The sequence below is a fragment of the Lepus europaeus genome, chromosome 18 (genome assembly GCF_033115175.1).
Source record: "Lepus europaeus isolate LE1 chromosome 18, mLepTim1.pri, whole genome shotgun sequence".
In the NCBI taxonomy this organism is placed as follows: Eukaryota; Metazoa; Chordata; class Mammalia; order Lagomorpha; family Leporidae; genus Lepus; species Lepus europaeus.
The window spans coordinates 50,498,334-50,525,571 of NC_084844.1; the positions used below are offsets into that span (position 1 = coordinate 50,498,334).

At 42.6% G+C, this 27,238-nt stretch overlaps 1 protein-coding gene across 1 annotated transcript in view; it reads right to left on the minus strand.

Annotated features, from left to right (window-relative positions):
* RABEP1 (rabaptin, RAB GTPase binding effector protein 1) overlaps positions 1-27,238 on the minus strand; it is a 106,714-nt gene that overhangs the window by 61,033 nt on the left and 18,443 nt on the right. The window contains exon 2 of the mRNA XM_062175191.1: positions 13,158-13,286. Within this exon, the coding sequence (XP_062031175.1) occupies positions 13,158-13,286 (129 nt within the window). The remainder of the gene's footprint in view (positions 1-13,157; positions 13,287-27,238) is intronic.

The window sequence follows — 27,238 nt, forward strand, 5'->3', positions numbered from 1 at the left end:
TCAATATAGTACTGGAAGCTTAAGTGAGAGTAATTAGGGAGGAGAAAGAAACAAAGGGCATCAAAATTGGAAAAGTCGTCAAATTATCCACATTTGCAGATCACATGATGTTGTACATAGAAAAATCTAAACATTCCACCAAAAACCAGTCAGATTTAATAAACCAATTCAGTAAAGTTGCAGGTTACAAAATAAACATGAATAACAGTAGTTTTGTATACTAATGAATTTCACAGAAAGAGAAAACAAGAAAGAAATCTCATTCATGACAGCCACAAAAAATATCAAATATTTAGGAACAAATTTAACCAAATAAGTGAAAGACCTCTACAATGAAAATTATCAAACATTGCTGAAAGAAATCATCAAGGACACAAAAAAATGGAAAGATATTCCTTGTTCATGGATTGGAAGAATCAGTATCATTAGAATGTTTATATACCTAAAGCAAACTAGAGATTCAATGCAATCCCTATCAAAATACCAATGATATTCTTAACAGAACTAAGAAAAGCAATCCTAAAATTCATATGGAATCACAAAAGACCCAGAATAGCCAAAGTAATCCCAAACAAAAACAGTAAAACAACAACAAAATCCAGGAAGCCAGAGGTATCACAATACCTGACTTCAAAGGATACTGCAAAGCTATAGTAATCAAAACAGCAGGGTACTGGCAGAAAAACCTATACATAGATCAATGGAACAGAATAAACAGTGCAGCTGACTCAACTCTTTCAAATTCTAAAAATATTTATACTGCTTCACATCAGGGGCACCAGGAATTTCAAGTATCATGCATTTTCCATACATATAGCCAACAGAATTTTTACAGACGTGTTCAGACCATACAGTGTAGTAAGGATAGTCTCTTCAACAAATCCGGCTGGCAAAACTGGATTTATATATGTATAAGAACGAATTTAGATCCATACCTCTTACCATATTCAAAAAATCAACTCAAAATTCAACAGGCTAATCCTCCGCCTTGCGGCGCCGGCACACCGGGTTCTAGTCCCGGTCAGGGCGCCGGATTCTGTCCCGGTTGCCCCTCTTCCAGGCCAGCTCTCTGCTGTGGCCAGGGAAGGCAGTGGAGGATGGCCCAAGTCCTTGGGCCCTGCACCCCATGGGAGACCAGGAGAAGCACCTGGCTCCTGCCATCGGATCAGCGTGGTGCGCCGGCCGCAGCACGCTGGCCGCGGCGGCCATTGGAGGGTGAACCAACGGCAAAGGAAGACCTTTCTCTCTGTCTCTCTCTCTCTCACTGTCCACTCTGCCTGTCAAAAAAATAAAAATAAAAAAATAAAATAAAAAATAAAAAAATTAAAAAATCAACTCAAAATGGATCAAAGACATAAATTTAAGACCTGAGACTATGAAATTTCTGGCAGAAAACATAGAGGAAACACTCCAAGACACTGGTGTAAGACAGGATGGCTTGGATAAGACCCCTAGAACACAGGCAACAAAAGTAAAACTAAATAAATGAGACTATATAAAACTCAGAAGCTTTTGCAAAGCAAATGATCAACAGAGGAAAAGATATCCAACAGAATGGGAAAAAATATTTGCAAACCACCTGACAAAGGATTACTATCCCAAGTATATCAGCAACTTAAAAAACTCAATGAGGGGCTGGCGCTGTGGCACAGCAGGTTAATGCCCTGGCCTGAAGCGCCAGCATTCCATATGGGTGCCAGTTTGAGACCTGGCTGTTCCACTTCTGATCCAGCTCTCTGCTATGGCCTGGGAAAGCAGTGGAAGATGGCCCAAGTCCTTGGGCCCCTGCACCAGCGTGGGAGACATGGAAGAAGCTCCTGGCTCCTGATCAGCACAGTTCCTGCCGTTGTAGCCAATTAGGGAGTGAACCATCGGATGGAAGACCTCTCTCTCTCTCTCTCCTCTCTCTGTGTAACTCTTTCAGATAAATCAATAAATCTTAAAAAAAAAAAAAAACTCAATAAAAAAACAAGCAATCCAGTTGAGAAATGGGTAAAGAATTTCGACAGTTCTCAAAAGAAATACAATGGACAACAAATATATGAAAAAATGTTCAATATCACTTGCTATCAGGGAATGCAAATCAAAACCACAACATCACCTTACCCATCAGAATGGCTAAAATCCAAAACACAGAGAGTAGCAAACGCTGGGGAGGATGTGGACAAAGGGAAACACTTATATACTGTTGGTGGGAATGTAGTTAGTGTAGCCACTGTGGAAAACAGTGCTGAGATCTTTTAAAAAACTAGAAATAGACTTGCCATATGATGCAGCAATCCCACTACTGGGTATATATGCAAAAGACTTGAACACAATGTTATCAGAGAGATATCTGTACCACCATGTTCACAGCAGCATTGTTCATAATAGCTAAAATTTAGAATCAACTAAGGTGTCCATTATCAGGTGATAAATATATATAATCGAATATTATTCGGCTATAAAAAGGAATGAAATTCTACCATTTGAAGCAAAATGGACTCAACAGGAGGACATCATGTTGAGTGAAGTAAGCCAGACCCAGAGAGACAAACATTACATGTTCTCTCTTATAGTTAAAATTAAAAAGCAAACAAACAAAAATTTAAAAGACAAAAGAAAAAAAGAAATATCTGTATATATCAGTGTTGCTGCAATTATAGTTTTTTAAAACCTTGTTTTATAACCTTTGTGAAATGGTTAAGAATGTTATACTAGGGGCCAGTGTAGTGGCAAAATAGGATAAGCCATCACCTGCAGTACCAGCATCCCATATGGGCGCCAGTTCATCTCCCAGATGCTCTTCCGATCCAGCTCTCTGCTAATGGCCTGGGAAGGCAGTGGAAGATGGCCTAAGTGCTTGGGCCCCTGCACCCTCTTGGGCGACCTGGAAGAAGCTCCTGGCTCCTGGCTTGGAACTGGCCCAGCTTCAACCAATGAAGCCATTTGGGGAGTGAACCAGCAGACAAAGTCTTCACTCTCTGCCTCTGCTTCTCTGTAACTGTTTCAAATAAATACATAAATCTTTTTTAAAAAAATAAAATTAAAAAATAATCTTTTTAAAATTTATATAAAGACAGACACCTCTCCCATCTGCTAGTTCACTCTACAAATGCCCACAACAGCCAGGATGTGGCCAGGCCAAAGCCAGGAGCCTAGAATTCAATCTAGGCCTCCCATCAAGAGTGACAGAGGGGGCTGGCGCTGTGGTGAAGTAGGTAAAGCCGCAACCTGCAGTGCCCGCGTGCCATATGGGCGCCAGTTCAAGTCCCGGCTGTTCCACTTCCGATCCAGCTCTCTGCTCTGGCCTGGGAAAGCAGTAGAAGATGGCCCAAGTCCTTGGAGCCCTGTATCCATGAAGGAGGCCCAGAAGAAGCTCCTGGCTCCTGGCTTTAGATTGGCACAGCTCCGGCTGTTGCAGCCAATTGGGAAGTGAACTAGTGGATGGAAGACCTGTCTCTCTCTGCCTCTCCTCTCTGTGTAACTCTGCCTTTCAAATAAACAACTAAATCTTTATAAATCTTAAAAGGACTTGGGCCATCTTCTACTGCTTTCCCAGGCCATAGCAGAGAGCCAGATTGGAAGTAGAACAGCCGGGACTCGAACCAGTGTCCATACAGGATGCCAGCACTGTAGGTGGTGGCTTTACCTGCTATGCCACAGTGCTGGCCCCTCAAATAAATAAATCTTTAAAAAAAGTTACAGACTGGAGTTCTTGAGTCATCACCTGCTGCCTCCCACAGTCTACATTAACAGGAAGCTGTAATGGAGAGCAGAACCAGGACTCAAACCCAAGTTTTCAAACATGGGAATATGAGTATCTCAAATGGTGGCTCAGTCTGTGCACTGAACACCTACCCCAATATTTATGTTACTCACAGCCATTACATCCTTAACTTTCACAGGCTGCTAAACATTTCCCGTACATGCATTTATCTCCTCCTTGCAGTTCTATTCACCTCTTGATTCATGTGGTATGTCAAACTTTTTGTCAGATACGTAAAGGCTGATGATTATTATATTTCTTTAACTCATTATTATGATCTTTTATTATAAGGCAGCTTTATTTTCCTCAACATTTTTTCTTTTTGCCTTAAGCACCAACATTATTGTGTGTTTTTTTTTTTTTTAAGATTTATTTTATTTGGGGCTGGCGCCGCGGCTCAATAGGCTAATCCTCCACCTTGCGGCGCCGGCACACCGGGTTCTAGTCCCGGTCGGGGCACCTATCCTGTCCCAGTTGCCCCTCTTCCAGGCCAGCTCTCTGCTGTGGCCAGGGAGTGCAGTGGAGGATGGCCCAAGTGCTTGGGCCCTGCACCCCATGGGAGACCAGGAGAAGCACCTGGCTCCTGCCATTGGATCAGCGTGGTACGCCGGCCGCAGCGCGCCAACCGCGGCGGCCATTGGAGGGTGAACCAACGGCAAAAAGGAAGACCTTTCTCTCTGTCTCTCTCTCTCTCACTGTCCACTCTGCCTGTCAAAAAAAAAAAAAAAAAAAAAAAAAGATTTATTTTATTTGAAATGCAGAGTGATAGAGAAAAGAAGACAAAGAGAGAGATTTTGCCTCTACTGTTTGACTCCCAAAATGTCCACATTAGCCGGGGCTGGTTGAAGCCAGGAACGCCATCCTGGTCTCCCATGTGGTTACAGGGGCCCAAGTAATTGACCAACTTCTACTGCCTCTCCAGGTACATTATCAGGGAGCTGCATTGGGAATGGAGCAGCCAGGATTTGAACTGGCACTCCAATATGGAATGCAGGCATCACAAGTAGCAGCTTAAACTGCTGGGCCGTGACACCAGCCCCACTTTCTTCCTTTTAAAAATATGAATTTGGGGCCAGCGCTGTGGCTGAGCAGGTAAAGCTGCCACCTGCAGTGCTGGCATCCCATATGGGCACCGAATAGAATCCTGGCTGCTCCACTTCCGATACAGCTCTCTGCTATGTCCTGGAAAAGCAATAGAAGATGTCCCAAGTGCTTTGGTCCCTGTACCCACGTGGGAGACCCAGAAGCTCCTGGATCCTGGCTTTGGGCGAGCACAGCTCCAGCTGTTGCGGTCAATTGGGGAGTAAACCAGTGGATGGAAGACTTCTTTCTCTGCCTCTAACTTTCTCTATGTAACTCTGACTTTCATATAAATAATCTTTAAAAGAGCCGCCGGCCGCAGCGGCCATTGGAGGGTGAACCAACGGCAAAAGGAAGACCTTTCTCTCTGTCTCTCTCTCTCACTGTCCACTCTGCCTGTCAAAAAAATAATAATAATAATAATCTTTAAAAGAAATGAATTTTTAAACAGCTTTGTCAGTTTCTGGGTTTTATATTGCTTCTTCTATATAATCTATTTTGCTTCTCACAAATCTGTATCTTTATCAGTTGTTTTAGTGATTCTGTAGGCAATAAATGCTCTTAGTTTTAGTATACCTGAGAGATTTGTTTCCCTCACCATTGACTAATTCATCTGCATATACAATTTTTAGTTGACAATTATTATTATTATTATTATTATTATTATTATTATTATTATTTTTGACAGGCAGAGTGGATAGTGAGAGAGAGAGACAGAGAGAAAGGTCTTCCTTTGCCGTTGGTTCACCCTCCAATGGCCACTGCGGCCGGCGCACCGCGCTGATCCGAAGCCAGGAGCCAGGTGCTTCTCCTGGTCTCCCATGCGGGTGCAGGGCCCAAGCACTTGGGCCATCCTCCACTGCACTCCAGGGCCATAGCAGAGAGCTGGCCTGGAAGAGGGGCAACCGGGATAGAATCCGGCGCCCCAACCGGGACTAGAACCCGGTGTGCCGGCGCCGCAAGGCGGAGGATTAGCCTGTTAAGCCACGGCACTGGCTAGTTGACAATTATTTTTTCCATGCATTCTGAGTATCTTATTTTATTGTCTTCTGGCATCTCTATGCTTATGGAGTAACTCCTTTTAAGTGCAATTGTTTTTTCTCTCAGGTAGCATTTTTTAAAAATATTTATTTATTTATTTGAAAGGCAGAGTTACAGAAAGAGAAGGTGACAGAGAGAAATAATGGTCTTCCATCCACAGGTTCACTCTCCAAATGGCCACAATGGTCAAGGCTGGGCCAAGCTAAAGCCAGGAGCCGGGACCTCCATCCAGGTCTCCCACATGGGGCAGGGGCCAAAGCATTTGGGTATCTTCTGTTGCTTTCCCAGGTGCATCAGCAGGGAGCTGGATCAGAAGTGGAGCAGCCTGGACTCAAACTGGCACCCACACGGGATGCTGGCATTGTAGGCAATGGCTTAACCCTCTGCACCACAATGTCAGCCCCTCTCTGGGGCCTTTTAATGTTTTCATGTTTGATGTTCGATATTTTAAGATGTGTCAGAGCATAAATTTACAACTAATTACCCTACACAGCACTCAGTATTTAGTTAAGGACTCACATTTTCTTTAATTCTTGTAAAATCTCAGTTATCATCTCCTCAAATATTCTCTTCTCTGGGAACTGTTCTCACAACTGATCCTCTCTATCTCGGATACATCATTGGTATTTCCCTTTCTGTCTTGCCAGGAAGGGGAATTCCTCTATACTATTCTCGATTTACTAAACCTGTCTTGTCTACAATTTAAACCATTTAGTAACCTTATCTCAATTTCTGTATTTTGTTTCCAAAATTTTTAATGTTTTTTAATTGTTAATTTCATATACTCTCTTATTTCACTTCCATATCTAAGGTGCAGGCTTCTGGCATCTGAACTACAGCTTCCTAAATCTAGCTTGTCGCTACTGGAGTTCTGGTTAGTTGACACCTACTGGGTGCTATACATATTGTGACCACAAACTAGACGATGGCACTGCCTCCCGATGATTCACAGAGGTTCCCTTTCTCCTGTTTCCCTTCAACTGAGAAAGCTGAGGCCTTCCGTTTGGTGCTTTGTGTACTAGGCTCTCACTCACTGCCTAAGACTAAGGAGTTCCCAAACACAAACACTGCCACGGTGCCAAACTTTGTACTGTGTCTGGCTAAAGAGGAAAGCTAAATCAGACAATCCTTTCTTCAGGTTCAACAGAAATACAACAGAACTTTCTAAAAATCTGCAACAGTCCCAGGAGCAGCCAGCTGGGAAAGAATGGGTAGTAAGGCAAAAACAGGAAGTAAGAGGAGTCAAAAACATATGACCTTTTTTATTAGATTTCTCTCATTACTGTCTGTTCTTATGTTTCAGCTATTCTCCAAATAAATGCAAGCACAGCTATTACAACACTGAAGTAAAAGCTGTGCCTACTGGGAAAAGCAATGTTTGGATTTCCAGAGTTACCTTGGCCTGGTTTGCTGACAGATAAAACAGACTGCTGAGCACACCAAAACCATGCCTTACACTGTTAACACCTGTGGCCATCAGAAAAACTAGCTTTAGCCTTCACAGTAGATGCAATAATACAAGCTGCTGCTTTAGAGGAAATTTTTAAATATTTTATGATGTGTAGGCAAACAGCCAACCTAGAAGCTAACTAATCAGCACTGGCTTCTTATGCACCATGCGTTCCCCTTAGTAAAGCCATCAGAAACTCTTCGAGTCGATTTCAGTATTCCTACTGAAATTCTCTACGTTAACTCTCTATGACCAGCTTCATCTTACTGAGAACCTCAGACAGTAAAGACACAACAGTACACAAGAGATTACTGATTGGTTGGCAAAGCAATTTAAACATAGCAAGTATGTTTTCTGAACTAACCTACATTATAAGCTGTTTACTTCAGAGACAGAAAATGGCAACTGATGATGCATTTCAGAAATGAGAGTTTCTTGGTCATTTTCACTTTTTCAGAATTTTGCAGAATTTCAATCTTATAATTTCAAAGAAAATAAAAAAAAACCCTAACAGCTTTATCCAGGGACAGAGAAAAACAGAAAGCAAATCTGACAAGTTTTAGACAAGATTAACTTCCATTTATTAAAAAAGAAAAACTGAAGAAACAAAAAAACTGTAGTGCGGATAACCAGGCTACAAGAGACACTGGGGTGCAAGGTAAAGGCTGTCCTAGCCAGGACAGTACTGGCTTGGAACGGTCAGCAGCAGAAACACAACCATGCGTACACATGAAGTGTACTACAGGTCACCCTGACAAGAACACACTTTTGCACACAGTTTAACGTGAAGTCGATTCAAGACCGAAACAAATTTAGGGGCCAGCATTGTGGCATAGTGGGTTAAGTTTCCACCTATGATGCTGGCATCCCATATGGGTGCTGGTTCATGTCCTGCCTGCTCCACTTTCAATCCAGCTCTCTGCTAATGGCCTGGGAAAGCAGTAAAACATGGCCCAAGTGGTTGGGCCCCTGCCACTGATGTGGGAAACCCAGAAGAAGCTCTTGGCTCCCGTCTGGCCTAGCCCTGGCCCTTGAGGCCATTTGGGGAGTAAACCAGTGTATAGAAGATCGATCGATCTCTCTCTCCCTCTCTCTCTGCCTCACCCTTCTGTAATTCTGTCTTTCAAATAAAAAATGAAAAATTTTAAAAAGGAGAGGAAGATAACAAATTCTCAAAAACACAGAAGAATCAGAACTTACTTGTCATGACAAATTGCGTTCAAACAATGAAGACACTGTGTAAAATACATGATCTACCCCAGTAGAATACTTTCTTGATAGAAACTATGTCTCATTTATCCCAGTATCCACAGTGTCTTGCAGAGTGCCAACAAGCCAAGACATGAACATGAACTTTCCCATCTCCCTATCAGCCTATGACAGAACAAAATAAAAAGAGAACAGCCTCTCTTGTAAGTCATGAGGAAACGAAACCCCATCCATACTACAGCAAGTTTTCCAAGCCGGGACTAAATTCTGTGAGGCCTAAAAGCCTTTCCTTATCCGGCGTCATGGCTCACTTGGTTAGTCCTCCGCCTGTGGCACCCGCATCCCATATGGGCGCCAGGTCCTAGTCCCGGCTGCTCTTCTTCCAGTCCAGCTCTCTGCTGTGGCCCAGGAAGGCAGTGGAGGATGGCCCAAATGCTTGGACCCCTACACCTGCATGGGAGACCAGGAGGAAGCTCCTGGCTCCTGGCTTCGGGCCAGCGCAGCACAGGCCATTGTGGCCATCTGGGGAGTGAACCAACGGAAGGAAGACCTTTCTGTCCGTCTCTCTCTCTCACTGTCTATAACTCACTGTCAAAATTAAAAAAAAAAAAAAAAAGGCTTTCCTTAGTACAAAGGCTTTCAAACTTTGCCCACAAACTTCCAGCAAGAAATATACTTTATATCACAACTATATAAATATATATACACGTTACTAAAGAAAAATTCTGCATCTATATTTAACCTTATCAAGATGTATTCTTTTATATTACATTTTATTCTTTTTTCAAGTTGCTGGTCACAATTCACTTGACTCTATTAGCCTCAACTGCTTACTATCTACACAGTCTGAAAAACACCACTCCAGAGCAGTGGTATTCAAAGTGAGCTGCCATATTCCTGGGGGTAGAAAAGGTTTGCCAAGGGGTTCAAAAACATATGTTGTTTTAAAGGAATCAACTTCCAGATCCTCAACTTTGATAAATACTGCCTCCTATAAACAGAGGGGGATGTGAATACAGTCTCCGCATCTCCCTTCCATAATCACCCATTTGCTACTCAGCACAAACATGCTTTTCAACCATCCTGAATTTTACTATGCATTACTCTGCTGTATCAGAACTGCAGTGTAGTATCAAACCAGAGGGACACTTTATAATACCAGTGTAACTAATAATAAAAAGTGAGTAACTAGGGGCAGGTGCTGTGGCATAGTGGATAAAGCCACCGCCTGGAGTGCTGGCATCCCAAAGGGGTGCCAGTTCGAGTCACAGCTGCTCCAGTTCCGATTCGGCTCTCTGCTTTGGCCTGGGAAAGTAGTAGAAGATAGCCCAAGTGCTTTGATCCCTGCACCCACGTGGGAGACTCGGAAGAAGCTCCTGGCTCCAGATTGGTGCAGCTCTGGCCATTGCAGCCAATTGGGGAGTGAACCAGCAGATGGAAGATTGATCGATCTCGATCTCTCTCTCTCTCTCTGCCTCTCTCTCTCTCTTCCTCTCTGTCTCTCTCTTGAGTAGTTCTCAAAGTGTGGTCCTTGAGCTAATAATATTAGCATCTTCTGACAACTTATTAAAAGTGCAAATGCTGGGATCCCAGGGAGCCAGAAAATCAGAAACTCCAGGAGTGTGGCTCAACAAGTTATTTTAACAAACCTCACAGGTAATTCTGATATACACAAGCTTCAGACCCACTTCTAAGAATAAAATCCTAGGGGCAGGCATTTGGCCCAGCAGTAAGACACCAGCATTCCATAGTAGAATGCCCAGGTTCAATACCCAGCTCTGGCTCCTGACTCTAGCATCCCACTAACACAGAGCCTGGGAGGCAAAGGTGATGGCTCCAGTAACTGGGTTCCTGCCACCTACACAGGAGACCTGGACTGAGTCCCTAGCTCTCAGCTTTAGCCCAGCCTAGCTCAGCGTCAGTTATTTCAAGCATTTAAGGTTAACGAGCAGATGGGAGTGCTCTCATTCATGCTTGTTCTAGCTCTTTGTCTCTCTCAAATTAAAAATAAATGAAAGTCTAAGGAAGATATAAAAAAGAAAACCCGACTCAAGGAAAACAACGTAAAATTTCTGCTAAAAAACTTGTTTGTGGGGACCAGCGCTGTGGTGTAGCTGGTAAGGCAGCTGCCTGCAGTGCCAGTACCCCATATGGGTGCCAGTTCGAGTCCTGGCTGCTCCACTTCTAATCCAGCTCTCTGCTATGGCCTGAAAAAGCAGTGGATGATGGCCCAAGTCCTTGGGTCTCTGCAAGTGTGTGGGAGACCTGAAAGAAGTTCCTGGCTCCTGGCTTCAGATCACCCCAGCTCCAGTTATTGTGGCCATTTGGGGAGTGAACCAGCAGATGAAAGACCTTTATGTCTCTCTCTCTGCCTCTGCCTCTCTGTAACTTTCAAGTAAATAAATAAATCTTTAATAAAAGTTGGGCTGGCACTGTGGCATAGTGAGTAAAGCCCCACCTGCAGTGCCAGCATCCTATATGGCCGCCGATTTGAGTCGCAGATGCTCCACTTCCAATCCAGCTCTCTGCTATGGCCTGGGAAAGCAGTAGAAGATGATGGCCCAATTGCTTGGGCCGCTGAACCTGCATGGGAGATCCAGAAGTTCCTGGCTTCTGATCAGCACAGCTCCAGCCGTTGCGGCTATGGAAGACCTGTCTCTCTCTGCCTCTCCTTCCTTTGTGTAACTCTGACTTTCAAATAAATAAGTAAATAAAAAAAAAAAAAAAGGCTTGTTTGTGAATTTTTTGGTTAAATAGATAACAATGTAAATCACTGCCATATTTTTATTCCACTGGAAATGTTTAAAAGGATGAAGCTTTAATTTAAATATTGACATGATTGAATTTATATCCTTCACATCTTGCTAGTTAATAAAATTTAAACATCAACCTAAAAAAGTATGCACACATAAATATTTTATGGAGTATATAAATTACAAAGTTCACTGAGGGCGGACATGGTGGTGCAGCACGTTAAGTCACTGCTTGGGATGACTGCATCCCATAGTGGAGTACTGCTTGCACCCTGAACTGGCTACTCTGCTTTGGATCCAACTTCTTGCTAATGGTTCCAAGTGGAAGCAGATGACGGTTTAAATGTCTTGACCCCTGCTATCCATGTGGGTAAGTAGATGGAGTTCTAGGTTCCTGGCTTCCGCCTGGCACATCCCATAAGGGGGTTGGGAGGAGACATAATGAACTTACCCTCTTTTTGCATCCATTTGGGGAGCAAACCAGTAGATGGAAAATCAGTCAATCTCTTTCTGTCTCTGTCTTTCAAGTAGGTGAAATTAAATGAATAAACATTTAAAAAGTTGGATGATCACTAATCTAAATCAGGGTTCTCAAACTTGTCCTTGGACTAACAGTAGCTGGAATCACCTATGAGCTTATTAGAAATGTAGGCCCTAGCCAAATACTGTGGTTTAACAAAGTCTCCAAGTAATCTTCATCTACATTAAAGTTGGAGAGCCACTATTGTGGACTAGAGTAGTTTTCAAAATTTAATGTACATCTGAACCAGCTAGAGAGCTTGTTATTCACCAACCACTGGGTCCTAATTTTAGAATTTCTGACTTTGGGGCCCTGTACTTTGGCTTAACGAGCTAAGCCAACACCTGCAATGCCAGCATCCCATATGGCACCAGTTCCAGTCCCAGCTGCTCCACTTCTGATCCAGCTCCCTGTTAGCTCGCCTGGGAAAGGTGCCTCTGTACCCACATGGGAGACCCAGCTGAAGCTCCTGGCTTTGGCCTGACCCAGGCCATTGTGCAGTGGATGGAAGGCCTCTCTTTCTCTGATATAGATAGAGAGAGAGATAGAGAGATAGAGAGATATAGACATATATACACATACACATACTTATCTCTCTCTATAACTCTGCCTTTCAAATAAATAAAATAAAAAAACAACAATTTCTGACTTTGTAAATCCAGTGGAACATAAACTTTTATGTGCCATTTCTACCAACCCTCCCAGGCTCTGCGGATGCTGTTGTTCCACAACCATCCTTTGAGAACTGCGGAAACTGTATCCATGTTTTGCGTCATTACTCCATCCTCGACTCCTCAAATCAGGGCCCCCATTACATTCACTCACCTACCTAATACACTTGGCTGCTTAACAACTCATCACCAGATTACTCAGCATCTATATTCCTCACTGGAATCTCACATGAATCCTACATGAATCTTGTTCCTTCTGTATACCCAGAACTTAAGAACACTGTCTGCCTCAATACAGGCATTAAACATATATTTGCTGATAAATAACATTTGTTGCACCGATTCCATGAAACAGTTTTAATATAAACAGTTAAATCTACTATTAAAATGTCAACTGCACTGGTTTGTCAGGCACTATACTAGCAAGTGTTAAGAGCATTGAAAGCCTCATTTATCAGAACTGGGCAGCCCACTGTACCCTACTGAGTATCATCATCATGGTCAAAAACCAAGAAAAAACCTTAAGAATGCATTTTCAACTCCATAAAATTATTAACCCTAATATCTAAATAGTTTTGTTATACAATATAAGTACATATAAAATCAAGACTTGTTCAATGATGTCTACCAAAAAACTTAACACTTTAAGGCAGCTTCAAGTTGGGAGGAAACATAATGAACTTACCCTCTTTCGCCAAATATAATTCCTTGAATTTTGCTCTTTTTTGATTAAATTCTTGCTCAAGCTGCTGCTGTGCACGTAAAAATTCTGCATTAATTTTTTCCAATTCTGCTACTCGCTGCTGAAGAGAAACTGGGGAAAAAAATAAAAGTAGTTAAGTAGTAGTAACCTTTATTTACAACTAAAGTTACAATAAATTAGTATTCCAGCTACACATTCAACAAGTAGCCAGGCAGCTTCCTAAGATCACTATATTCTAGGAAATTCCAATTTGAAAAAAAAAAGACTATTAGATTTCACACACAATTGTGAATGATTCATACAGGGAGAAACAGCTTATATTTGGAGGCTCACATACAGCCAATTTCCAAAAGAAGAGCTCCTCAAATTCCTTCGAACAACTCACAGAATGTCGGTACACTTTTGGAACTGTTAAACACTGGATGGTTTAAGCAATCTGTCTCACAAATGGATTCACCACCCATCTTGTTACCTCCTGTTTCTGAAAAGTGTTATCAGCAAAACCTAGTGGGTTCTCTAATTACAGTAGCCAGACCAGTCTGAACCAGTTCTGTAATTAAAAAAATATATACTATATCAGCCGGCGCTGTGGCTCACTAGGCTAATCCTCCGTCTGTGGCACCAGCACCCCAGGTTCTAGTCCTGGTCAGGGCGCCGGATTCAGTCCGCTTGGGGTGCTGGAGTCTGTTCCAGTTGCTCCTCTTCCAGTCCAGCTCTCTGCTGTGGCCCGGGAAGGCAGTGGAGGATGGCCCAAGTGCTTGGGCTCTGCACCCACTTGGGAGACCAGGAGGGAGCACCTGGCTCCTGGCTTCAGATCAGCACAGCGCGCCAGCCGTAGCAGCCATTTGGGGGGTGGACCAACAGAAGGAAGACCTTTCTCTCTATCTCTCTCTCTCTCTTAACTCTGCCTGTCAAAATAAAAAAAAGTAAATATATCTATCATAATCATTCTAAAATCATAAGAATAAAAAAAACCATTCCTACAGAAGAAAGGATAAAGAATTCTCCATGGGGGCCAGCATTGTAATGCAGTGAGTGGGTTGAGCCACCGCCTACAATGCCAGCACCCCACGTGGGCACCAGTTCAAATCCTGGCTGCTCCATTTCTGGTCCAGCTCCCTGTTGATGTGCCTGAGAAAGCAGAAGATGGCCCAAGTTCTTGGGCCCCTGCACCCACATGGGAGACCCAGGTGGAGTTCTGGGCTCCTGGCTTTGCCCTGGCCCGTTCCCAGCTGTTTCAGTCATTTGATGAGTGAATCATGACAACAGAGGAAAAAAAAAAATCTGCACAAACTCTGAATTACTGAGAGAGTGTGGATTTCAGATTAACATTGGTCATAGGGGGGCGCCTTTTACTTTACTTTTTACTGTAAAGGCTCTACAGTTTGGCTACAGTGGCTCTTTTGATTGAAACACAATGTAAAAAGTCCAAGAGTCCAAATCTTTGATCTCTTCCTCTACCTCAACAGCAATCCACCTTAAAGTTACGAGCCTCTTCAATTCAGGAGACACCTATGGGTGTTAATCAGCCACTGTCTAAGAGGCAAGCAGAGGTCCCTGTTATAAGCCAGTTAATGATGATTTACCTGCAGTTCTAACCAAGATCAGAGATTATCTTTGAAGGCCACCCTCTACCTGAAACCATCACTCCATTTAGTTGACAGCTGATTTTCTAATGCACCAGGAAACTGGGAAAACGTACCAAGGTCTTATAAGGATATGTCAGAAAGTTTGTGGAATATATGTATTATGGAGTAACTATGAGTGGATTTCAAAATTTTTTGCACCAAATTAAACTTATCTTTTTAATTCTGTTAAATGCTTCCATATACTTTTCAAAATTCTACATAATAAGGATATATATTTCTTTGACAGTAATAATGGATTTAAGCCAGTATTTCATTCCCGTGGCATCTCTAGACCAGCCTCACTACAGATTCAGCAGTATCAGTTCAAGCCACCACAAAAGAGGAAATGGCTCCTGTTTTGAGTTCCATCTTATTAAGGTAAGGAGTCATTTTGAGGGAAATGTCTAAGGTATCTACGTCATAGCACTGACATCTGAAGGCTTTTTTTTTTTTTTAAACAAAGGGACTGTGCTGCTTCAATGAATGCAGCATTCCTTTTTTCTTCTTAAAAAGATTTATTTATTCGACAGGCAGATTTACAGAGAGGCAGAGAGAGAGAAAGAGGTCTTCCATCCACTGGTTCACTCCCTAAATGGCCCCAACGACCGGAGCTGGGCCAATCCAAAGTCAGGAGCTTCTTCCGGGTCTCCCACATGGGTGCAAGGGCCAAAGGACTTAGGTCATCTTCAACTACTTTCCCAGACCATAGCAGAGAGCTGGATCAGAAGTGGAGCAGCCAGGGCTTGAACTGGCACCCATATAAGATGCCAGCCAGCACTGCAGGTGGCAGCTTTACCCACTACACCACAGCACCAGCCCCCTTACCAACTTTTTTGAAAAAAGAGGAATGAGGGATACCTTAGAAGGTGAAAATGCAATTATTTCATATTTACCATTTGAAATCATGAAGGAAATTTGTTCTCTGTGCTATTTACTTCTGCTGATGTTTTACTGTTAATCCCAACTGTTAAATATATGATACAGCTTTTCTCTTAAATTTTTTAAAAAGATTTTATTTATTTGAGAGGCAGAGTTACAGACTGAGAGGAAGAGACAGAGACAAAGGTCTTCCTTCTGTTGGTTCACTACTGAGATGGACACAACAGCCGGAGCTGGGTCAATCCAAAGGCAGGAGCCAGGCACTTCTTCCCGGTCTCCCACATGTGTGCAGGGGCCCAAGGACTTGGGCCATCGTCCACTGCTTTTCCCAGGCCACAGCAGAGAGCCAGATTGGAAGTGGAGCAGCCAGGACTAGAACCGGTGACCATATGGGATATCGGCGCCGCAGGCGGAGGATGACCCTACTGCGCCATGGTGCAGGCCCTCTCTTAATACTTTAATATTACTGGTAGCTACTTAACACTACAGAGGTAAGGAAGGGCTCTGAGGCATCAAGGAGATAACCAGTCCACAAAGTACACATACTTCAAAACAGCATACAATGTTACCTATTCACTTAAAATAAATAAAAGGAAAAATAAGGTCCCCCTATTCTTTTATATCTCCACTCTACTCCAACTCCCCCCACCCCCCAAAATACAAGCACACACACAGAATGTCCACTCCACTCAACACTGCCACATTTCTGTTTAGGAAATGAGGCTAATGAATCAACACAAACAAAAAAACGCTGCCAAGACTGTTTCTACCACTCCTAAGTGCAAGCTGGCTCCGACTCACGGTTCAGACCCAGTCCACGCGCACAAGTCTGACTGCCTCTCCAGGCTTTAACACAGTCTGCAGTTCTAGGAATTGCACCTGTTTAAGGGTCGATAGGGGAATTCCTTATTATCATTTTGTTGTTAAATAACCCATCTCAAGCATTTCTAACAATTGTACAATTGTTAGACAGCAATTGTACAATGTAGAAACACCAAAATAACCACTTTTTATAAAAACGACTTTACAGCTACATCTAGAAAACTTGATTTGGGGCCAGCCTTGTGGTGCAGTGGGTTAAGCTGCCACCTACGATAATGGGATCCCATGAGTACCAGCTTGAGTTCTGGCTGCTCCACTTCCAACCCAGCTTCCAGCTAACGTGCCTGGGAAAGCAGCAGAGGATAGTCTAAGTGCTTGGGCCCCTGCCACCCACATGGGAGACCAAGATAGAGTTCCTGGCTCCTGGCTTCAGCCTGGCCCAGCCCCAGCAGTCACAGCCATTTGAGGAGTGAATTAGTGGATGGAAGATTTCTTTCTCTGTCTCTTGTCTCTCCCTCTAACTCTGCCTTTCAAATACATAAAATAACTCTAAAAAAAAAAGAAAAATCAATTCATCCTGAACAAGATAGCAGGAAAGCTTACAAATAGGCATATCTAGAATATGCATTAGAAACCAACCACAAATCAAAATGAAAATAGCTCTCATCATGCAAAATGTATTATTTTTCTAGCCTAGTGGCTAACAGTTCACAATAACTAACTAACTGTTCATGTAAACAAGCATTTATAGTGTGGCATATAAAAATATTTGACAAATGTTAGCTATTAGTAAACTAGTGGAATTTAAATAAAGACAAAAATAGCGTGAGTCCATTTGTATGTAGCCATAAAAGACCAGAAGTTGCTTCCAGTTTCACGGTTCTAACTCAGTTCCATGCTTGGACTTGCGTCTCACACCACTGTCTATGAACACCTGTCTTTACAGCATCATGGACAAGTTAGATAGTGCTAATGCCAGCCTTTGACAACATGAAACCTTCTGAAATTTAGCAGCTCAGAGTGTTAGTATCCCAGCCTTCATTAACCATCCCACACGTTCCATATGTTGTTACCTGCCTAACTGGAATTCAGAACCATTTAAGGGCAAACATAATTTAAAAGAAACTTCAGTAAAAATAAACAAACTTCAGTGTCAATGGGGAGTCACATTACAGCTCAACACTGAAATTAATGCCCATAATAAGTCATCTATAAAAGAATGTAGCATGTCTTCTATGCCCTGTTTAAGGATAATGTGATTTTAGAAAAATTGCTAATAAAAACACACGACACATCCCTAAGCACCCAGACTGTGGTCTAAATACCACTTCCCACTAAAAGGAACCAGGGCTCCCTGGATTGACTACCGTTCTCAGCCAAGGAATATCTAAGAGAAGCACAGAACACCTTGTCTATCAGTTACAGCAAAGGATTTTACAGTCGATCTGAAGCTGTTCAGGGGCCAACATTGTGGCACAGCAGGTAAAGTCACCACCTGGGACATTGGCAACACACGAAGGTGCTAGTTTGTATGCTCGCTGCTCCAGTTCCAATCCAACTCTCTGCTAATGGACCAAGTGTTTGGGCCCCTGCTACCCACATGGGAGACCTGGATGAAGCTCCTGGCTCCTGGCTTTGGCTTGGCCTATCCCTGGCTGTTGCAGCCACCCTGGGAATGAACCAGCAGATAGAACATAGATCTCCCCCCCCCCCAATCCTCTGTAACTACTTCAAATAAATAAATAAATCTTAAAAAAAAATGCCCAAATGCAAATGTCTGGATATTATCATGATAGACTGAACCCCCTTTCAAGAAACATGCACTCCTTAAGTCCCAATACCTGTGAATAACACCTCCTGGCAAAAGACATGATTAAATTAAGGGTCCTGATAGGAGGGTTGGATTATCTGGGCAGGCCCTAAATGCAATCACACAAACCCTTGGATAGGAGAAAGAATTTTGGACACACAGGGGACAAGGTGATGTGACAACTGAGGCAGAGATCAGAGTGGTCAGGGAATGACAGCAGTCACCAGAAGCTGAAGGAGGCAAGAAACAGACATTCCCCTAGAACCGCTGGAGGAAGCACACCTTCCCAACATCTCGATTCCAGCCCAGCGACATGCATACTGGCCTTCGGGCCCCTCAGCTGTGAGGGAATCAACTGGGGTTGCTTTAACCAACCAATCTGTGGTGAACTGTCAATGGCCATAGCAAACTATATATACTCATATAATCAGTAAGAATTACTATAATGAAGGAAAAAACAAAATATTCATATTTAAATCATGTGTCTTTGATGCTATAGAAAAAAGCAAACAAAACATGACTGATTACCTCTGAAAGACTCTAGAGAACCAAGTTATTATTTCAAAAACAAGTCAAGAATCAACTATTTATTCTGCATTTCCAGCCACTGCGGCCATTTGGGGGAATGAACCAGCGGATGGAAGAGGTCTCTCTCTGTTTCTCCCTAATTCTGACTTTCAAATAAGTAAGTCTTTAAGAAATTAATTTTGGTTATAGTAGTATTGTGGGTATGTTTAGATATAGACTGAAATGTTTTCCAGCGATATCATATGATGTTTCAGATCTGCTCTTTGAACATACAGGAGGGGAAGTGGGCTTAGAGATAAGACTGGCCATATCTTAGTCATCATGACACACAGAGGATGGTGAGTCTATATCCTCATCTTCTCACTTTTTAAGCATCTAAGATGTTCTAGTCACAGAGATTTTTAAGTAAGAGCAAAAGAATATAAGGTTAATTTTTTTTAAAGATTTATTTACTTGAAAGTCAAGAGTTACACAGAGGGAAGCAGCCATAGAGAGAGAGAGGTCTTCCATCCACTGGTTCATTCCCTAATTGGCCACAACAGCTGGAGCTGTGCTGATCAGAAGTCAGGGGCTTCTTCCGGGTCTCCCATGTGGCTGCAGGGGCCCAAGGACTTGGGCCATCCTCTACTGCTTTCCCAGGCCATAGCAGAGAGTCGGATCGAAAGAGGAACAGTGGGACTCGAACCAGCACCCATATGGGATACCGGTATTGCAGGCAGCGGCTTTACCCACTATGCCACAGTGCTGGCCCCAAGGTTAATTTCTGAAGTCATCATTTGTGTCTGAGACTTAATCTAAATCAATTGAAAAACAATGTATCCATAAAACAACATTCTGGGGCCCGGCGTTGTGGCATAGGGGTAAAACTGCTGCCTGCAGAGCCAGCACCCCATATGGGTGCCGGTTCAAGTCTCAGCTGCTCCACTTCCAACCCAGCTCTCTGCTTTGGCCTGGGAAAGCAGTGGAAGATGACTCAGTCCTTGGGCCCCTGAGCCCACATGGAAGGCAGCATAAGATACCTCTCAAGACCATGTTTTATAATACTGTAAAACAAATCAAATTCTCTATGTACATATTGGCCTTTATTGTTAACATGGAAAATTTTAAATGGAGGTGTAATTCTTTGACTCCATACAACTTGTATTATAAAAAGGCTACACTATAGCTAAAAAAAACTATATCAAGGGGGTCACTTATCTGAAGAAAATTTCTTCATAAATAAAATCACAGGGTTATATTTTATTCACAAGGAAAGCTGGATACATTATTTATGAACTTTTCAGAAATACCAAGGTCATACATACAAAGGGATCAGAATTTTGATAAACAGCTCTCCTGTCTACCTGTGGGTAAAGATTTTTCTCGGGAAGGGAACATTAGAACCAACAAGTCAACATTTCAAAGAGAGAATGCTGATGTTAACACTTGTGGGGGGGGGCAGCTCAATTACAGCTAGAAAAATGCAATGGGTAATAAAGGCACTAACAGCTGAGTATCACCTATGTATCCAGTGGTAAATGGGAAGCAGGAGAGCATGACACTTGAGAAAGCAGGCTCTGGAGTTAAAACAGGATTCGAATCCTAGCTCTGCTGTTTACAAACCGGTTCCTTCTCCCCATCTGTAAAAATGGAAACTAGTAACAGTAATATGCTCTAGGGTGACAGTAAGGATTAAATAATCCAAATATAGCTCTTTACAGAGTATTAGGCAGGTTATTTTATATGCTCATTAAATTTTCAAAACAAATCATAAAGCAGATATTATCACCCTAAGTCATAAATGAAGAAATATTCTCTGAGCGATGAAGTAATCTCTCTATAGACCCCCAGCAGGTGAGTGGCAGAGTTGGATTAAACACGGACTTGCCTGGCTGCAGAGTCTTCCAGATCTGTGACTGCAGGTGTCACAGGAGATTACTACAGCAGGAGAGGTAACAGGTGCAATACTCCTGGGGTGCTTTTATGTAGTCACATCGTTTATTTACATATTAAAATACAGATTAATTATAAATTGTTTCGTTTATAGTAAGGGGATTATACTGTTAGGGTCTTGAGCTTTTAAGTCTTGTGTGTAAGTGTATATCAGAAGTAAAAGGGTATTCTATAGCACTTTAAACAATGGCTCTAAATTTCATTATCCAAGGGACAGAATGGCTATGTCTGAAGACAACTTTGGCTGTTACTACTGGAGTGCTAGTATCCATCCAGTGGGCAGAAGCCAGAAATGCTGCTAAAGAGTATACACTGGACAGGGCAGCCCCCTACCACAAATAATTATCTGGCCAAAATGCCAAGAGGAACTAAAGTGAGAAACCTGTTGTAAACTGACAGGGCTGAGAACCTATATAGAGAAGACTGGCACAAAGTCCCTCCCAACCCTGAAATTCGAAGATCATCTAGTCTGAATCTACATCTCATTCATAAACCTCTGTGGCAGCTCTCTCAAAAACTCATTTACCACTTGCTTAGGTGCTTTTCATTGTGTTCACTTCATAAAAATGAAGCTTGCTTTAAATATCAAAGAAATACAGGTTAGACACAGCAGTCCTACTAAAACTAGGCAAACATTGCATCCAAAATCTTCACGGGTAGACCGGGCATTGTGACACAGTGGGTTAAGCCACAGCTCGGGAACCCATATCCCATGCTTGAAGGCCTGTTGGAGGCTCAGTTCCTCCACTTCTGATCCAGATTCCTGGGAGGCAGCAGGCAATGGCTCAAGTATTTGGATCCCTATGGGGCCCTGCCCCTACATGGGAGACCCGGATAGAATTTCTGACTCCTGGCTTTGGCCTGGCACAGCCCACCCTGTTGTGGCCATTTGCAGAATAAACCAGCAAACAGAAAATCGTTCTCTACCTCTGTCATTATGCTTTTGAAACAACAATAACACACTTTAAAAAAAAACTAATTTAACTGAATAAAATAATCTACAAAAAATGGTTTTTAAAATATGTATGGTTGTTTTGGAACAGCCAATTTAAAAAAAATTTAATGTGGAAAACAGTTACAATAAAAAAAAAAAATTTGCTTTCTTGTTCCAAATTCAATCAGGTCACTCCATAACAAACAAAAAGGCTTCACCGTCCTATCACCAAACATGAGACACGCTGGTTATGGGAGTAAGAAAGACAGGCTTTATCCCCAAGTAGCTTCCATACAATCCTTAAAGCTCTGGAAGAAACAAACACAGACCACAGATATGCAATGTTTCTATCAGTAGGACAGTCAAATCAGGTGATGCAGGTAGCAATGTCCACATTACTCCCCCTCCCTAATTTGTTCTCCTGTGTTCATTTGCCACACAGATTCATATGCATAACAAACTTTGTTGGAAAAAAATGAGTTGTATGGTTGTATAAAAAGCTCTTCTTGATCAATAAAAAGGCAAACATCACTTAAGAGTTAAAGGATAGAGAGATGATTTGCAAAGTAACTCTAAATGCCAACAAAAATCAAAGAAACGTAAATCTTTGCTCACCAAAATGATTTTTGTTGATTTTTTTTAAATTAAAGGCATCACTCGCAAGTATTGACATTTTCAAACATTAGCAAATGAAATCTAGCTACCTACTAGCAGAAAAATATCACAACCAAACTGAGATTACATCAAGTATACCAAAACCATCTAACATTAGGAAATCTACTTTTGGAATCCGTTATGTTAAAGAGACTGAGAAGACCCCAGACATTCTCAGTGAATTACAAAGAACAGTAATTAGGGGCAGGTGCTGTGGGAAAGTGGGTTAACACCATGGCCTGAAGTGCCGGCCTCCCATAGGGGCGCCATTTCTAGTCCTGGCTGCTCCTCTTCCGATCCAGCTCTCTGCTATGGCCTGGGATGATAGCCCAAGTCCTTGGGCCCCTGCACCCGGGTAGGAAACCCGGAAGGACCCCTGGCTCCTGGCTTCGGATTGCCGCAGATCCGGCAGTTACGGCCATCTGGGGAGTGAACCAGCTGATGGAAGACCTCTCTCTCTGTCTCTACCTCTCTCTGTAACTCTTTCAAATAAATATTTTTTTTAAAAAAAAGAAAAGTAATTAGAGAGGAAATAGCTATAGTAAACAAAGAATATCCAATATAAAAATGAGTCTATATCTTAAATAACCCAACAATTAAAACTAAGAAAATGCTAAAACATTCAAAGGAATATCCCAAAAGGAAATCAGAACTGAACCTACAAGGGCGGGGTGGAGGAGGCAGGGTATGTGAGCAAACAGACCCACAGAGAAAAGGAGAAAACAGGAGGAGCCTGGATCCTCCATATCCTTGAACAGTTGAACCTGCCTCGGAAGACTCTACATAAGCGTGCTACTCACCAAAACTGAATTCTTTACTTCGGAAGTCATTGGGATTGGCTTTCCAATTGCTCTCAGATACAGGTGTGGCTAACTGATACAAGGGAAGTTCATCAAGATTTAAATGTATCAGAACAGACATTTGGTCTAGCCATTCAGAGCCCCCCTTGCTGCCAGCTAATGTACCCTGGGAGGAAGCAGGAGATATAGATCAAGTGGCTGAGTCCCTTGTGACCCTCATGGGTGACCTAGATTGAGTTTCCAGCTCCCACCTTCAGCCTGGTTCAAACCCAGCTGCTGCAAGCATTGGAAGAATGAACCAGTAGGTGGGAGACATGTCTCTGTATGCCTTTCTAATAAAAAGCCATAAAAATAAAATGGCTCTGTTGCAAGTACCTGGGGAGTTACCCAGCAGACAGGAGCATGGCACACTCCCTCCCTCTCTCCCCCTTTCAAACAAACAAAAAAGCTAGGAGAGGGCTCTGAACGTTATCATCATAAAGCAGTGATTAATGTTTGAGGAAAACAGACACATTTACTCTGATTTGAATATTACACAATGTATACATCTTTTGAGATATTACATGGTACCTCACAAATACATACAACTTTTATCAGAATTAAAATTACAGTTTTTTGTGTGTACATGAAATATATATTTAAGATTAATGTATTTGAGGGGCAGAGTTATATAGAGAGAAAGAGCAAAGAGAAATACTCTATAATCTGGTTCACTCCCCAAATGGCTGCAATAGCCAGGGCTGGGCCAGGATGAAGTCAGGAGCTTCATCTGGGTCTCCCATGCAGGTGCAGTGGCCCAAGCACTTATGCCACCTTCCATTGCTTTCTCAGGCCACAGTAGGGAGCTGGATGGAAAGACAAACAGCCACACTAGAACCAGCGCCCATAAGGGATGCCAGTGTTGCAGGCATCAGCTTAACTGGCTCTGCTACAACAATGGCCCCAAATTACAATTTTTTTAAATGCAAAAAATTTTTAAATGCACAAAGTCTCAAATTTTAAATGTGTATTACCTCTGAAACAACTAAGATATTGTTAGAGGGAAGTATTTCAACAAATATTTGAAGATATGCAGTCTTTACAAGGTTCATGGAAAATGCCTATTATGAAAAATTATGCATAGATTTAAAAATGTTTTTTGTGCCAAAATATTTTAATTCAATTTTTTCACAAATGGAAGTACCCTCATATGTATCAGAATGTTTACTGCAGTGTTACCTGAAATAGAAAAAAAAATAAATATTTACCATTAGAGAATTAATTTAACACATTATGGAATCCATATATTAGAATACTATTAGTGGGCCGGCGCTGTGTCCGTAGCAGGTGAAGCCACTGCCTGCAGTGCCAGAGTCCCATGTGGGCACTGGTTCAGATTCCAGCTGCTCCACTTCCAATCCAGTGCTCTGCTGTGGCCTGGGAAAGCAGTAGAATATGGCCCAAGTCCTTGGGCCCTTGCACCCGCGTGAGACCTGAAAGAAGCTCCAGGCTCCCGGCTTTGGATCAGCACAGCTCCGGCCGTTGCGGTCAATTGGGGAGTGAACCAGCAGATGAAAGACCTCTCTCTCTGCCTCTCCTTCTCTATGTAACTCTGACTTTCAAATAAATAAATAAATCTTAAAAAAGAATACTATTGGCCGGCACCGCGGCTCACTAGGCTAATCCTCCGCCTTGCCGCGCCGGCACACCGGGTTCTAGTCCCGGTTGGGGCAACGGATTCTGTCTCGGATGCCCCTCTTCCAGGCCAGCTCTCTGCTATGGCCCGGGAGTGCAGTGGAGGATGGCCCAAGTCCTTGGGCCCTGCACCCACATGGGAGACCAGGAGAAGCACCTGGCTCCTGGCTTCGGATCAGTGCGGTGCGCCAGCCGCGGCAGCCATTGGAGGGTGAACCAACGGCAAAAGGAAGACCTTTCTCTCTGTCTCTCTCTCTCTCACTGTCTACTCTGCCTGTCAAAAAAAAAACACAAAGAATACTATTAGTTATTAAACACTATTAAAAATAGTATTAATGTATCATGGACATTACTTCATTTAAGTGGGGGAAAATGCTATAAAAGTATAATTTTTAAGAATTTTTTTCTTCTATTTTATACACATATTGTAACTGAAGAAAATATACCAAGACGTTAATGGAAACTGCCTTTGCCTCGTCACTTTTCTGCTCTATGTTTTTCTATACTTTGAGATGTTCATAATGAGCAGTATAAACTTCATCTAAAAATTTTTTTAAGAACTCTTTTTTTTTTTTTTTTTAATCTATTTGAGAGGCAGAGGCAGAAAGAGCGAGATATCCATCTTCCGATCACTGGATCACTCCCCAAATGGTTGCAAGGGCCAAGGCTAGGCCAGGCCAAAGCCAGGAGCCAGGAAGTCCACCTGGGTCTCCCACATGGATAGAAGGGGCCAAGTACTTAGGCCATCCTCTGCGGCTCTCCCATGTGTATCAGCAGGAGGCTCGGACAGAGGTGGAGCAGCCGGGACTTGAACCGACACCCCTGTGGGATGCCAGCATCACAGGCAGCAGCTTTAGCAGCGCTTTAGCAGCCACAGCGCCGACCTCTCACCTAGAATTATAAAAAATAAAATTTCAGAAAGTAGCGACTTAAATACAAGATGTGGAAAACCTTATTTGAGAAATAGTTTATGTAGTAACAATCAGGAATTAAAGTATTGAAAAAAATAAATAAAAACATAAAACGAAGTATGAATGGATATCTAATTGATTTTGAGATAAAGTTTTTCATGTTTCAAAGAGAAAGTTTTTAATGTCTCAAAGCATTACCAACAAGTTTGCTCAAGTGCAATGTTAGATTTTTCTATATTGAAAATTACCAGGCCGGCGCCGTGGTTCAGTAGGCTAATCCTCCGCCTTGCGGCGCCGGCACACCGGGTTCTAGTCCCGGTTGGGGCACCGATCCTGTTCCGGTTGCCCCTCTTCCAGGCCAGCTCTCTGCTGTGGCCAGGGAGTGCAGTGGAGGATGGCCCAAGTGCTTGGGCCCTGCACCCCATGGGAGACCAGGAGAAGCACCTGGCTCCTGCCATCGGAACAGCACGGTGCGCCGGCCGCAGCACACCTACAGCGGCGGCCATTGGAGGGTGAACCAACAGCAAAGGAAGACCTTTCTCTCTGTCTCTCTCTACTGTCCACTCTGCCTGTCAAAAAAAAAAAAAAAAAAGAAAGAAAATTACCTAAAATGACAAAATAAGGCAAAGGAAAAACATGGAAAAATATCTGCAACAAATAAAAAAGAAAATATATTTATAAGTTAATAGGAATATGGCAAAAGATATGAAAAGGCAATGTACTAAAAAAGGAAACAAATGGCCAATATAATTTCACACTAAAAATGCAACTTAACACATCAGTAAAATACCACATCTTTTTGCCTAACATGTTGACAAGAAAATTTTAAGTCCATACTGAATGCTGGCAAGGATCTGGTAAGTCTTTTTTTTTTTTTTTTGGACAGGCAGAGTTAGATAGTGAGAGAGAGAGACAGAGTTATAGACAGTGACAGAGAAACAGAGAGAAAGGTCTTCCTTCAGTTGGTTCACTCCCCAAAGGGCCGCTACTTGGGCCATCCTCCACTGCCCTCCCGGGCCACAGCAGAAAGCTGGACTGGAAGAGGAGCAACCAGGACTAGTTCCCCGTGCCCCAACCGAGACTAGAACCCGGGGTGCCAGCACTGCAGGCAGAGGATTAGCCAAGTAAGCCACGGCGCCGGCCAAGGATCTGGTAAATCTAATGAACACCAGCAGTAATGGTAGAAATGTAGGCGAGATCTAGCTTTTTGGAAAGCAATTTGGCAATGTTTATAAAACCTCATGCTTTCTGATCCACAACAAACACTCTAGAAAATAACCAAAGAAGGAATTAAAGATTAATGGCCAAGGATGTTTCCTGTAGAATTTATAAATAATCAAAATGGCGGTAATAGAAAATGACACATTCATATGATAAATTACAGACTTAAACCCAAGGTTTCTTAAAAACTAACTTACAAGACAGGAAAACCATTCACATCATAATTAAAATTAAAGTAGGATACAAAACCACATGGGAAATGTGATCTAC